Source organism: Anomaloglossus baeobatrachus, chromosome 4 (genome assembly GCF_048569485.1).
Source record: "Anomaloglossus baeobatrachus isolate aAnoBae1 chromosome 4, aAnoBae1.hap1, whole genome shotgun sequence".
Lineage (NCBI taxonomy): Eukaryota > Metazoa > Chordata > Amphibia > Anura > Aromobatidae > Anomaloglossus > Anomaloglossus baeobatrachus.
The window spans coordinates 430,564,202-430,577,315 of NC_134356.1; the positions used below are offsets into that span (position 1 = coordinate 430,564,202).

Consider the following 13,114-nt stretch of genomic DNA (forward strand, 5'->3'; position numbering starts at 1 on the left):
GGAAAGTTTATTTATTAACTATTTTGTGTGACATAACTCTCAGATTTATGGGCATAAATTTTCAAAGTTTGAAAATTGCAAAATTTTCATAATTTTCGCAAAATTTCCTAAATTTTCACAAATAAACGCAAAAAATATCGACCTAAATTTACCACTGACATGAAGTACAATATGTCACGAAAAAACAGTCTCAGAATCGCCAGGAACCGTTGAAGCGTTCCAGAGTTATAACCTGTCAAAGTGACACTGGTCAGAATTGCAAAAAATGGCCCGGTCATTAGGGTGTTTTAGTGGCCAGGGGTGAAGGGGTTAAAAACCTTATCCCAGATGTAAGAGTGCCTCAAACCCTTGAAATGACAGCAAATAATAGTAAATTATATTAGGGGTGACCTATTCTTCTGATTAGAGATAAGCGAACGTGTTTGATAAAGGTTCGCCAATTTCAAATTCAGTACGAGCACTTAGCATGTTTATTAGGGCTCAGTAACCCCGAGCCCTTTCCCCGAAAATCGGTAATGTTCGGTTTAGTTCGATCACTGATCGCGTTTTAAAAAAATGCTTTTCTAATAACATATTATGCTTTTTGATAGGATTGTGGTGCTATATGATGAATGGGGGATGTGTTTAAAGAATGGAGGGGGTGGGGACTTGGGAGAAGCCAGACATGCGTGGCGCCATTTGGTTTTTCTTCACTTTATTTGCAGATGTTCCTGCAGCCAATCACATCGCAGCAAACATCCACAAGTGCATGTGTCATTGGCTTCCTAAGTCACATGTCCATCTCCATATAATAAGTGTACATGTGGTGTCGGCACCATTTTGTGAATGTTAAATGGTAGGGAAGGTGTAAATGCTAGACAGGTTAGATAGGGGTTTAATGATAGCTAGTTGAAATAGATAGGAGAGCATTAGTTTAGAATAGGGACGTGCAGTGTAGGGAAAGCTGTGTACTACAAATGGCATTTAATGATAGAAATAGTGAGTGCTACTTGTCAGTGCCTGCTAAAGAGTTGCCAGTGAAGGATCTAAATAGCTATTGCTACTTATTACTGCCTGCTCCAAATTAGACAGTAAAACACATTTCTAGGTATTGTTAGTACTGGCTGCTGTAAATTTGCTAGTGAACTAGATAACAAGGTCTTAGCAGTTTTCATTGCCTGATCAAAATTACACAGTCAATCACATTTGTAGGTATTGTTAGATAGTAGTGCCTGCTGTTAATTTGCTAGTGAACTAGGTAAAAAAGGGCTTGGCAGTTTTTATGGCCTGGTCAAAATTACACAGTCAAATCACATTTCTAGGTATTGTTAGTTAGTAGTGCCTGCTGTCAATTTGCTAGTGAACTAGGTAAAAAGGTCTTGGCAGTTTTAATTTCATTGTCAAAATAAGGTGTACCGCCCCCGTGCCAGCGGCCGAGCCGCTCAGATCCGGAGCCACGCGGACACTCTAATCAAAAGGAAAAGGGGGGATATGTACAAGGGAGTTAGAAAGTTCGTGACACCACCCACGGTGCGTGGTAATGTGAGGAACCACCGCTGCTGTTGGGGAGCCCAGTGACGATGGTGCAGCAGCCAGATGTTTAACCCCTCCGTGGGTAGGGGGTTTGTGTCCCAGGGCCCGTTGGATGGTTGGTGCTTGGGGTGCCGTTGAGGATAGGAAAAGGGTTTTTCAGTGTACTCACTCAGTCCAGGAATAACAACACCGACAGCTTATAAACCAGAGTTCTGAGCAGCACTGCAGCTTGTAGGGAGCACGCTTGGGTCCGTGCCCTTGGTGTTGCTGTTAGCTTGTGACCCTTTACTTGGCACCTTTGTCTCTATTTGGACCCTCAGGTATAAAACTCCTCGGGTCCCGCTCACCCGTATGGCTAACGGAGTGAGCTTGCTCTCAGGGTTCACTCGTAGGATTTCTTTGGACTGTATTGGGAAAGTCCTATCCCATTGGTGCGCTAGTACCCCGATTTTGGAGCGGGTTGGGGATGAATCTTGAAGTCTTCACCCCCGTCGGGTAAGTTACCGGAATGCGTGAAGCTACTTTCCGGCCTAGGGTCCACGTACACCGTCGTGCCCTGGCCCCTGCCCGGTGATAGCTCAAGGCCGCCGGCTGCCTCCTCGGCAGTCCGTGCCCCTTGACACAATCCCCTGTGACCGGGGTTCCAGCTCCTACCAGGCCCAGATCAATGTCTGCCACGTAGTAACTACAGGAGCCCTGCTCCAGGCCGGTGACCTCTCTCTCTCTCAGAGAGTCACCTGCACCTCCTTCCTCTCCTGGTTCACTTCACTCTCTCCCCAGCTCTACTGTCACTTTTCCACTCTCCCCTACTAACCCCCCATATGGGCAGCCCTATTCCCTTCAGGCCCCCCAATGGTGTGTTTGGTGGGTACAGTGTAAAGTGTTCCTAAGAATTTGATTGGTTAAGCTGTTAGCAACACCAAAGGACCAGGACCCGTAACCAAGGAGGGTGGATACTGTGCATATGGGCAGATTGCACAATACTCTGTGACGACCTGATAGGCCACGGCGTCACATATGCAGTCAATCACATTTCTAGGTATTGGTACTTTTTAGTGCCTTCACAATGTTATCATCTCAGTCAGGAAATAAATTATTTGTTTGTGTCAGGTGTCTGGCAGGTGTGGCGTAGGGTTACGAAACATCTATTTGAAAGGGGAAGGGTACATCAACCACGAGTGGTAAATCATGTTGAGGTTGTGGTAGAAGAATAAATAGGTAGTGTGTTCGAGGTGTACGTGTGGGAAGTTTTGTTCGTTAAAGCTCTAGTGAGCAAACACCGACTCATCCTATCCCAAGAGAAATGAGAACAACTTTCGTTACTGTTCAGCCTACTTCACTAGATATCTTTGGCAGCCGCACATTGCTTCAGGTTCAAAATGAGGCTGATAAACAGCAGACACTACAGTGGATGGCAAGTGCAGCGTCAAGTGACCTCTTCTCCTCTTCCTGCATCTCAACATCACACACAGTTCATTCCCCAGCAATGCCACTCCAATTACACTTGTTTCTACCTGCGTCACAAATCTTCAACTGGCAAACTGACTGTGGTGAACCACACATGGGTGAGCCTGCAGAGCTGTTCACACATTTAATTCCATGGGCATCAAAGGTCTGCTCCAAAGATTTGCAGACTCAAGAGGAGGAAAGCATCTGCACCAATACCTAATATCTTTGTCAGTTGGATCTTGGCCTGGACAAAGTAGGATCCGAGCAGAATCCCGACCCTCGTCAACTGAAGTTAATCCCCCCGGGGGTGGAGGTGATGATGATGATGATGAGACTCAGATACCTGAGGCACACATGTACTGTGAACCAAGAGGCACACAGCTGAATAACTTATCAGATGAAGAGGAGGAGGAAGACGAGGATGTTATGTTGGCAATTCCCGCACAAACATGTAGTGATGCAACGATGAGAAGCACTGAATCCTCAGCCACAGCTCTGGCTGTGGCCAGCAGCGGTCGCAGTTACAGTTCACAGTAAGGCTATGTGCGCACGTTGCGTACTAGCCCTGCAGAAATTTCTGCAGCGACCTGAAGAGCACATGTGCGCTTTAGATCGCTGCAGAAATGTCCGTAGTGAGCGCCGATTCCATGCGCTCTGCCTGCAGCTCCTCCCATAGACTGAGCAGGAGCTGCCGGCAAAGCGCAGGAAAGAAGTGACATGTCACTTCTTTTTGCGCAGCGCTTCGGCAGTAGCCGAAGCGCTGCGCTCTGAGACGCCACGTGCGCACGGCCCCTGCACAATCTCCATAGACTGTGCAGGGGACGCAGGACGCATGCAGTTACGCTGCGCTGCAAAGCGCAGCGTAACTGCATGAATTTACGCAACGTGCGCACATAGCCTAAGGGTACAGGATTTAAAAGCAGCAGGTAAGTACTTTTTCATATGTGAGGCCGTATGGCACAAATGAAATAAAAATATTGTTGAGTAGGACTGCCCCAAAGAGATTTGCCGTGACATGGCGGGGTGACTCAAGAAATTGCAATTTTTTTTCCAAAAATCTCAAATTTTAAAATAGTATAGTTTGGAATTTTTAGTGCAGTGCACATCTTATAATACATGCCATTTTTCAGTTGAGCTGGCTTTTTTGTTTTTTCTTCATTGAATTGGTTGGTGGCTGACCTCCACCTTGCCGTGCACTTCAATTTGGTTTGTTTTTCAACCTGTCGTGAGTTTGGCAATTGGTGGCTGTTCACATTCAGCCATCAAGCCCTGTCCACAAGCTATTTAAATCATGCAGCAATTGCTTGGGCCTGTCCCGCCCACAGCCATGATTCAGTCTTGGGTACGGGATTGAAAAGCAGCAGGTCAGTGCTGCTATAGGCCTCTGCCACACTCACGTGAAATTCACGCACGTGCCGAGAGACACGTATTTTCCCTGCGTGTTGCGTGCAGGTAAGTACGTGTCTCTGGTACGTGCGTGACACGTGTGTTCTATGTGTGCTATCCGCGATAGCACACGTAGAATCAGTAATTATTATACTCACCTGGTCCTTCCTGATGTCCGCGCTGCTGTCCGTGGTGCTGATCCTCGGTCTCCAGCCCTCCCGTCTCCCCGCTGCTGCTGCTGCCAGGCAGTGAAGTGAATATTCAATGAGAATAATGAGCGGCGGTCGGCAGCAAGAGGCAGCAGCGGCAGAGACAGGAGGGCTGGAGAAGGTGAGTTAATGTTTCTTTTTTTTTTCAATGACATGTGTGTTTTCTCCGGCGCGTGTCACACGGGACCGCATCCACACTACACCCGTGTGGTGCGGGTGCGGGCCGTGTGACACCCGTGCTGCCGGTGAAAAAACGGACATGTCAGCGCTTTCAAAAACGCACACACGTACAAACGCACACGGACACACGTTCCGTGTGGTTTTACGTGTGTGTGCCTGCTACAATAGGGTAGCATTGGTTAAAGTGTCTCCGTGCCGCCGGTACGTGTAAAAAATGACAAACACGTGCCGGAGGCACGGATGTGTGGCGCAGGCCATAAACAGTTCTACTTTTTCATATGTGAGGCCGTATGGCACAAATTAAATAAAAATATTTTTGAGTAGAACTGCCCCAAAGAGATTTGCTATGATATGGCGGGATGGCTTAATAAATTGCAATTTTTTTGCCAAAAATCTCAAATTCTAAAATAGTATAGTTTGGAATTTTTAGTGCAGTGCACATCTTATAATGCATGCCATTTTTGAGTTGAGCTGGCTTTTTTGTTTTTTTTCTTCACAGTAGGGGTTGCCAACTTACATTATCTGCCAATGTTGTAAACAATGACTCAGTAGAGGCTAAAATTCAAATAATTTCACTATTACATGCATGAACTGATGCATGCGCAACCAACATTGTGGGAATCTTAACTGCATTAAAATGTGGACTACCAGGCGTTACATCTTGCTGACTGGGCACTGAGTTACTCTGGTGGCTGCGGGGGCAGGCAGGTAAGGGGCTGCTTCGCAAGTTTTCCAACAGGTAATCTTACCCACCTCCATACAGCTCAGCCAGGGCTCTGCGCAATCAGGCAGTGCTGAGCTGTATGGAGGGGGGTAAGATTCCCTGTTGGAATGCGTGTTACATTAAGGGAGAGGTTGAGGGCGCAGGTGGAGGCTCTAGATGAGGTGAAGGAAGCAGAAGCAGTGGAGGAAATGGTAGAATCAGAGGTTTGTCCCATATACTTGGGGATTTCAATAGTAAATTTAGCAAGATGCTGCCCTCCCAGAAAGGGACACATAGATGCTGGAGTATTGAAACAAGCTTTTAGACCATATTAACAATAGTTTTCCACAAAACAGCAGTAAGGCACACCGCATGCATCGCAGTTCTAGAATTCCAACCATGGGAACGTTGCGTCGTCAACACAGAAACATTAGCAGCAGCAGTTCAAGTGGCAGAAGCAATTTCTGTGAGGTTTGGCTCATATTTTTTAGACCATTGCATGCACCATCAGAACAGAGTATAAAGGCTGCATTACACGGTACAACCGATTGTGCAATTTCACAATCGATCGTACCCGCCCCCGTCCTTTTTGCGTCACGGGCATATCGCTGCCCATGTCGCACAAAGTCAGTAACCCCCATCACACGTACTTGCCTCTCGTGTGACCACGCTGTGGGCGGCGAAAGTCCACTTCCTGGAGTGGGAGGGACATTCGGCGTCACAGCGACCTCACACGGCCGCCGGCCAATGGAAGCGGAGGGGTGGAGATGAGCGGGACGTAAACATCCTGCCCACCTCCTTCCTTCACATAGCCGGCGGCGGCCACGTGACGCAGGTGAGCTGCTGTTCATCGTTCCCGGGGTGTCACACGGAGCGACGTGTGCTACCCCGGAAACGATGAACAACTAAATTAAACGATATTATGGAACCTAGCGAGCAGTACACGACTCACGATTTGTGAGCGATACTGCGTCGCTAGGAGGTGTCACACAGGCTGGCATCGCCAGCAATGCCAGATGTGCGTCACAAAAACCGTAACCCCGACGATCTATCGCACGATAGATTGTCTGGTATAAAGCAGCCTTAAGTCTGACACATAGTGAACGACTGGAGAGGATGGTGCAGGAATATCTAGAGCTCAATATCGATGCCATAAGGGTGTATTGGACCTTTTTGTATTTTGCTTTTCAAAAATAGAAGAGTGGCCTTAGCTTGCAAGTAACGCCTTGCAAATTTTGGCTTGCCCGGCAGCCAGCGTTCTCTCAGAATGCGTCTTCAGCGCTGCTGGCGGTATATTGACGGATAAGTGCATCCGGCTGTCCCCGGAAAGTGTACACCACCTAACTTTCATAAAGATGAACAAGTCATGGATATCCAATAACTTTGCCACTCCAGTCCCAGACTGTGCAGACTAGGTGATGGTGTAGTGCCAGGGTTTTGGGAGCAAGAGTTCTACGCCTGTCTGTCATCTTGCTGTCTCTGGTGAAGGTAGAAATGCTGGTTCAGGCCTTGTTACAGGGCCAGTCCCAAGCATCCATGTTGCTTTGTTGACTATTTGTAGTCTGTGCCATTTGTTGCCACTTTTCCTGTTGCCTGACCTTAATTTTTGGAAATGTGGAGACTCCAAGCAGGGTCTCTAAATTGACTTTTTTCTATAGTGCCAGGGTTCTGAGAGCAAGAGGCCTACGTCTGTCTGCCATCTTGCTGTCTCTGGTGAAGGTAGAAATGTTGGTTCAGGCCTTGTTACAGGGCCGGTCCCAAGCATCCATGTTACTTTGTTTGACTATTTGTAGTCTGTGCCAATTGTTGCCACTTTTCCTGTTGCCTGACCTTCATTTTTGGAAATGTGGAGACTCCAAGTAGGGTCTCTAAATTGTCTTTTTTCTGTGGTGCCAGGGTTCTGGGAGCAAGAGGTCTACGTCTGTCACTCATGCATCTCTTGATTTTTAAAATGAAAATGCCAGGCCACATCCTGTGTGCATGTCAACCCAATCAGGCAGTGCTTATATTAATATGCATTGGAGAAAGCAGTCACACAGCTGCAGAGTTGTGGACCACTATCCAGGCCAAGCTTGATCAATGGCTCTCTCCACTGAACCTGGAGCCAGGGAAAGCTGTGTGTGATAACGGTGCAAACCTGGTGGCGGCACTACACCTGGGTGACCACATGGGCATTGCATGGCTCATGTGCTCAACTTGGTTGTAGAGACATTTCTAGAACACTGTTCTGGCCTGTATGTGCTGCTGCAAAAGGCACAGTCGCTGTGTGCTCACTTTTTAAAATAGAAATGCCAGGCCACATCCTGTGTGTTGCATGGATCATACATCCCTGCTGTGCAAACACACTATGGGAATATGGGAACGGTGGGGGAGGGGGACGGTCAACTGATGCCACTGTCCTGCTGTCTGAATGAAATGCTTTTAAAAATCAAGATGGGTCTCCAAGTTGTCTTGTCTGTACTGGCAGGGGTATGGCAGCACCAACACCAAACCTGTCTCTCATCCACCTCTATATTTCTTATGTCAATAGGCTAGAAAGCATATGGCTATGCCAAAACAATGGTGCTGCACTGTAAAACGTATTTTTGCTGTTTTGGAAGCTTTTCGACACCCCCTTAAGGTGTTTACTTTGCCTTACATTTGGCCTCCCATTGAGTTCAATGGGGTTTGAAAAGGTTCGGAGTTTGGTTCGGCGAACGTAGCGTTTGTTCTGTTGGGTTTGGCGAACCGACCCTTCAAAGGTTTGCTCATCAATGGATTCTCAAGAGATGATCACTAAATGGCAATTTTACATAGATATTAAAAGCCCAAAGCATCAGTTGTAGATTTTTTTTAATCCCTTTTTTTTGCTCTTGTGGTGTTCTTTGACTTTTTTTTATGAAATTCTTCAAAATGGCATGTGTGGCTAGTGAATTTTGTGCAAAATCAATAACTATCTTTTTTGGGGTCACAAATTATGAAGCATCTCCAAACATTTGAAAGTCAAAACGCAGGCCAACAATGGCGAATATTAAAAAAAAATAAAATAAAAAAAATAAATGAAAATAAGACTTAAAAAAGGCTCAAATTAAAAAAGGATTTCTTTGCAAATCAAAAAACAAAAAAATGCACAAATCCTCGGGCAGACATTCAGCTGAAATGTGTTAGGGATAGAGAACCACCGGGTTCTTAAGCCACAATCGTGGTTGCAAGGACAGGTGAGAGGAATTGTTTATTTTTTAAAATGTATCGAAGAAGAGGACAGCTCCTCTAGGCCCAGACCACCGTCTGCCGCCTAGATTGCTTCCTAGGAGTCCTACTCCTGACCTCCTCTCTCTTTCACTTCCAGACTCAACTTTCTCCTGACACTCCTGACCTCCCCTCCCCAACCCCCCAGGTCTATTCCACTGAAGCCGTCCACTGGTGCGTTTGGTGGGTGTGGTGCAGAGTGTATCTAGGGTTTGATTAGCTGATGTAGGCAACACCATATAGTTAGGGACCCAAAACCAAGAAGGAGGTGGATACTGCACGAGAGGGCAGATTGTGCAATACCCTGTGACGACCTGATAGTCCAGGGGCGTCACATATTAAGTTGTGATTTTTGCCATGCTCCATGAAACACTGGAGCTGCCGACAGGTCACAAATCGCCGAAGACCGACAGAAGCAGCGGCACTTGATGAAATTGCCGGAGGGTGAGTATAAAACAGGAGGCAGGGGACTTGGATTTAATGCACCACTCCAGGTGGGAAATAAAAAAAAAGTGGTGCTTGAATAGTCCAATTTTACCACCATACTGCATACTATGACCATGCTGCATACTGTTGTTCTTTTGACCCACTTGTTATAAACTTATTTTCCAGGGAATTTGAGGCTTTGCAGTATATTTACAGCGAATCAAAATATTTTGTTAAAGTTTGGCAAAGCTGGCAAATTTGACTTTATAACATTTCACTCATCTCTAGTTATATGCCTACAATTTATTTTTCACTAAATCTTTCAGTTTATTTTGAAAACTTCATTTGAAGTCATGGAATCATTTTTTATTATATACAAGATGGCCATAAAATAACCTAAGATGTTTGGAGCCATGTGCAGACTGACACAGTGGACATAATTGGCTGAAAATTGGTACTGTATGTATGCTATTCAAGGCATTGGGAAATGGAAGGCACCCCAAAAACCGTGTGCCAATAATTGAAGATGTGACAATTATTCCACAGACTAGCATAACTGTTCAATATGGCCGCCATCATGCATGGTGATCTTGTTCATCCTATGCAGAACATGCTCGACGCTTGCGTGTAACATGTCTGGTGGGATGCTGTGCACTTCCAAAATGATGAGGTCTTTGAGGTTAGCTAGGGTGTCGACATTTCCCCGATAAACACGCTCTTTAAAGTGTCTCCACAACCAGAAATCACAAGGATTGAGATTGGGCGAATGCGGTGGCTATGGGATAGGGAACATCCTGTCATTGGAAAAATGTGCCCACAGAACATTCTTCACACGATTTGTGATGTGAGGAGGTGCTGCATCATGCATGAAGGTGGTCGTCTGAAGACACTGCCACTGCTGTCATGGAACAGGTAGCAACCCCAATTGGCCTCATTTCTTTGTGAAAGAACGGTTAGAGGAAGAATGATGAGGTGAAGCCACACCAAACAGTTACCTTTGGTGAATGCATCGGATCCCCCTCCACCGCATGCAGCTTTTCGGTAGCCCATATGCGACAGTTTTGTGTGTTCACCGTTCCATTCAGGTAAAAATGCGCTTCGTCACACCACAGAACATTCCATGACCAATTGCCATCCACTTCCACTCTCGCCAGAAACATTAATGCAAATGTCATGTGGGTATCATTGTCACAAGGAAGAAGTTGTTGATGATGGCTAATTTTGTATGGGTATGCCAGTTAGACCTTTCAGAGAACTTTCCACACTGTGCTGTATGGGAGCCCTAATTGCCTGGAAACACTGTGTGCACTGCTGTTCCCGGCAGGGTTGTTCATGCCCTGTTCCACAACAGCAGTGGTAATGTCCTCCACTACCTCTCTGCTTACCGGTTAACGCCCGCACCCTGACTGAACAGTCAGTAACTCTGTTGCCGCAGAACGCGTCATCAACTGTCTCAGCGAATTGACAGCCATTGGACCGCTACGTATGTGAAGGTCTTTCAAACGATGAAAGGCGCTGAGTGCTGCTGTAGCATTCTTGGCATTGTCATAAAACAACCGCACTAACAACACACGATCCGGCAAAGAGACAGACATCTTGCAGACTGAGTTGCAAGGCGTGTTCACTGTACAGCGCCACTTTTTCACCTGGTGGGGAGTTTTGGTATAATTTTTTTTAAGATGCCGTCCGTTTCCCCATGCCTTGAATAGCATAGATACCAATTTTCAACCAATTCTGTCCACTTGGTCAGTCTGCACACGGCTCCAAACACCTTAGGTTATTTTATGGTCACCTTGTATTTCTATTTGTTCCATGATCAGACTTCCTACATAAATTGCTTTTTGTATTCTTATAATTCACCTTTGTTTGGTACTTGGTGTGCTGTAATATGTATCAGGTGTTTTAAAGTTAATTTTTTTTTCCGCTTGGGTTCTCAAGGACTCTGCAGCAAATTCTATTGGACATTGCAGCCATTGTTCTGCAATCAATATTACTTACTTGTTTCTATGGTCAATTCTCCACAGTACTCAGCGTTATTCAGGTTATTGGGCTCTCCACCCTTCCACGCACGATAGTTATACATTGATCCATCATTCCATTTCCAGCGACGGTTCTATGACAGCAATTAAAGTAAATATGACAAATCAACAAGTATACAAGCAAACAGAATGTATGTTTCATTTAGAGAAATGTTTTTCTACGTTTCTATAATCCAGTGCAGTGGATTATATCTGTCAGTGCTGCACTCGCAGCCCTGACAGCTCGTTTCACACACCATTCATACAGCATGGTGTGTGAGGCTCTCTGTAGCTCAGCAACACAGGGTCGTCATGGTGAGGACCCAGGGTTGCAATGGCAGCGATTGGGTCCCTGTGATCGCATTAGGCTAAGTTCACACTTCCGTTGTTTTGCATCAGCCACAATCAGTTGTGTGACTGATGCAACGGATGCGTTGCAGATAGTGGCACAACTGATGTGACTGATGCTGCAAAAAACCGTTCCGTTGTTTTTTTTCTTTTTACTGTTTTACCGGCGGCCGGCTATTGTGAACGATCAGCTGATCTACCAGTACTGGTCTTTTGATAATTTTTTCTTATCACCACCGGTAACATTCGTATTCCTGTGGTTTATCTGTTAATACTAATTTCAATTTACTAATTATTGTTAGGACATTTTCCTAAATATTGCTAATCTATCAGGCCTCCAAAAGCAAATACACAGGCACTTAAAAGACCAGTACTGGTAGGTTTCACCCCCCCTTTTAGGAAGCACCCACACTGTGGAGCTTACTGTCAACACAGACTAGTCTACTTACCTTGGTTTCCAAGTTCCTATGTAAAGGTGAAACACCAAAAGTTGTTCTCTCCACCTCTTGTCATTTTCACAAATTCTACATTTTCATCCTCAATGTGTTCATAACCACCAGGTAATTACTGTAGTATTTACTGCAGGCCTGAGGGCACCAACAGTAACCAGACGACACAGATTGGTAGTTTCCTTTTACCTTTACTGGTAAGAGGTTGTAGTCCCGAGGTTACTGTGGCCTGGTCAACCTGTAGCAGGGAGGAATATCTCTTTGTCAGGTACGTTGGATGCCTTCCCTTATGCGCTTTGGATGTCGGATCCCTGTGGATTGAAGCTACTTTGGGACGCCGGTTCTTGGTTGCTTAGTGCTATGTCCCTTTGTGACGGGCAGCACACGCCGGGTATGGGGCCTGCATGTTCCTCCACGGCCCTGGGCTCTATTTTGCTACTTCGCCTTAGGGCTTCGTTGGTGGAGCAGGAAACATGGAATCTCCTGCCCTCTGGGTTTTACTACTGAGCCTTTAGTACCCAGTAATCTAGGACTCCGTGTCCTGTGCAATGCGCTCGGTTGACAGCTTTCTAACAGCGACCAGCCTCTTTCCTCTCCTCCAGGGTTCTGAGGTTTCACTTTCTGTTTTTCTGACTAAGGCTATGTGCCCACGGGACTCTGTATCTGCGGATTTTTCTGCATCAAAATCCGCAGCTTTCCCCCGGAATCCGCACCTTTTCATAGGTGCGGATTTGATGCGGCTTTGACGCGGATTTGACTCGGATTTTATTGCGGATTTTGCGTTTTTTTTAATTCAATTGAATAAGTAAAATCCGCACGAAAATCCGCAATAATAATTGACATGCTGCAGATTTTTCCACACGAAAATCCTCACGATTTCCGCTGCGGAAAAGTCTGCAGCGTGGGCACAGCATTTCCCAAATGCCATAGAAATGGCTGGGGAGTAGCTGTGCTGCAGATTTCTGGAAAATCCGCGGCTTTTCCGCGAGAAATCCGCGGCAAAATCCGCGCATTTTCCGCAACGTGGGCACATAGCCTAAGGGTACCTTCACACTTTAGCGATGCAGCAGCAATCCGACCAGCGATCTGACCTGGTCAGGATCGCTGCTGCATCGCTACATGGTCGCTGGTGAGCTGTCAAATAGGCAGATCTCACCAGCGACCAGTGACCAGCCCCCAGCCAGCAGCGACGTGCAAGCGACGCTG

The 13,114-nt window shown here is 46.3% G+C and overlaps 1 protein-coding gene across 1 annotated transcript in view; it reads right to left on the bottom strand.

Annotated features, from left to right (window-relative positions):
- Positions 1–13,114, bottom strand: part of LOC142301609 (regenerating islet-derived protein 4-like) — a 65,648-nt gene that overhangs the window by 9,419 nt on the left and 43,115 nt on the right. Inside the window, exon 5 of the mRNA XM_075342638.1 lies at positions 11,092–11,206. Coding sequence (XP_075198753.1) covers positions 11,092–11,206 — 115 coding nt within the window. The remainder of the gene's footprint in view (positions 1–11,091; positions 11,207–13,114) is intronic.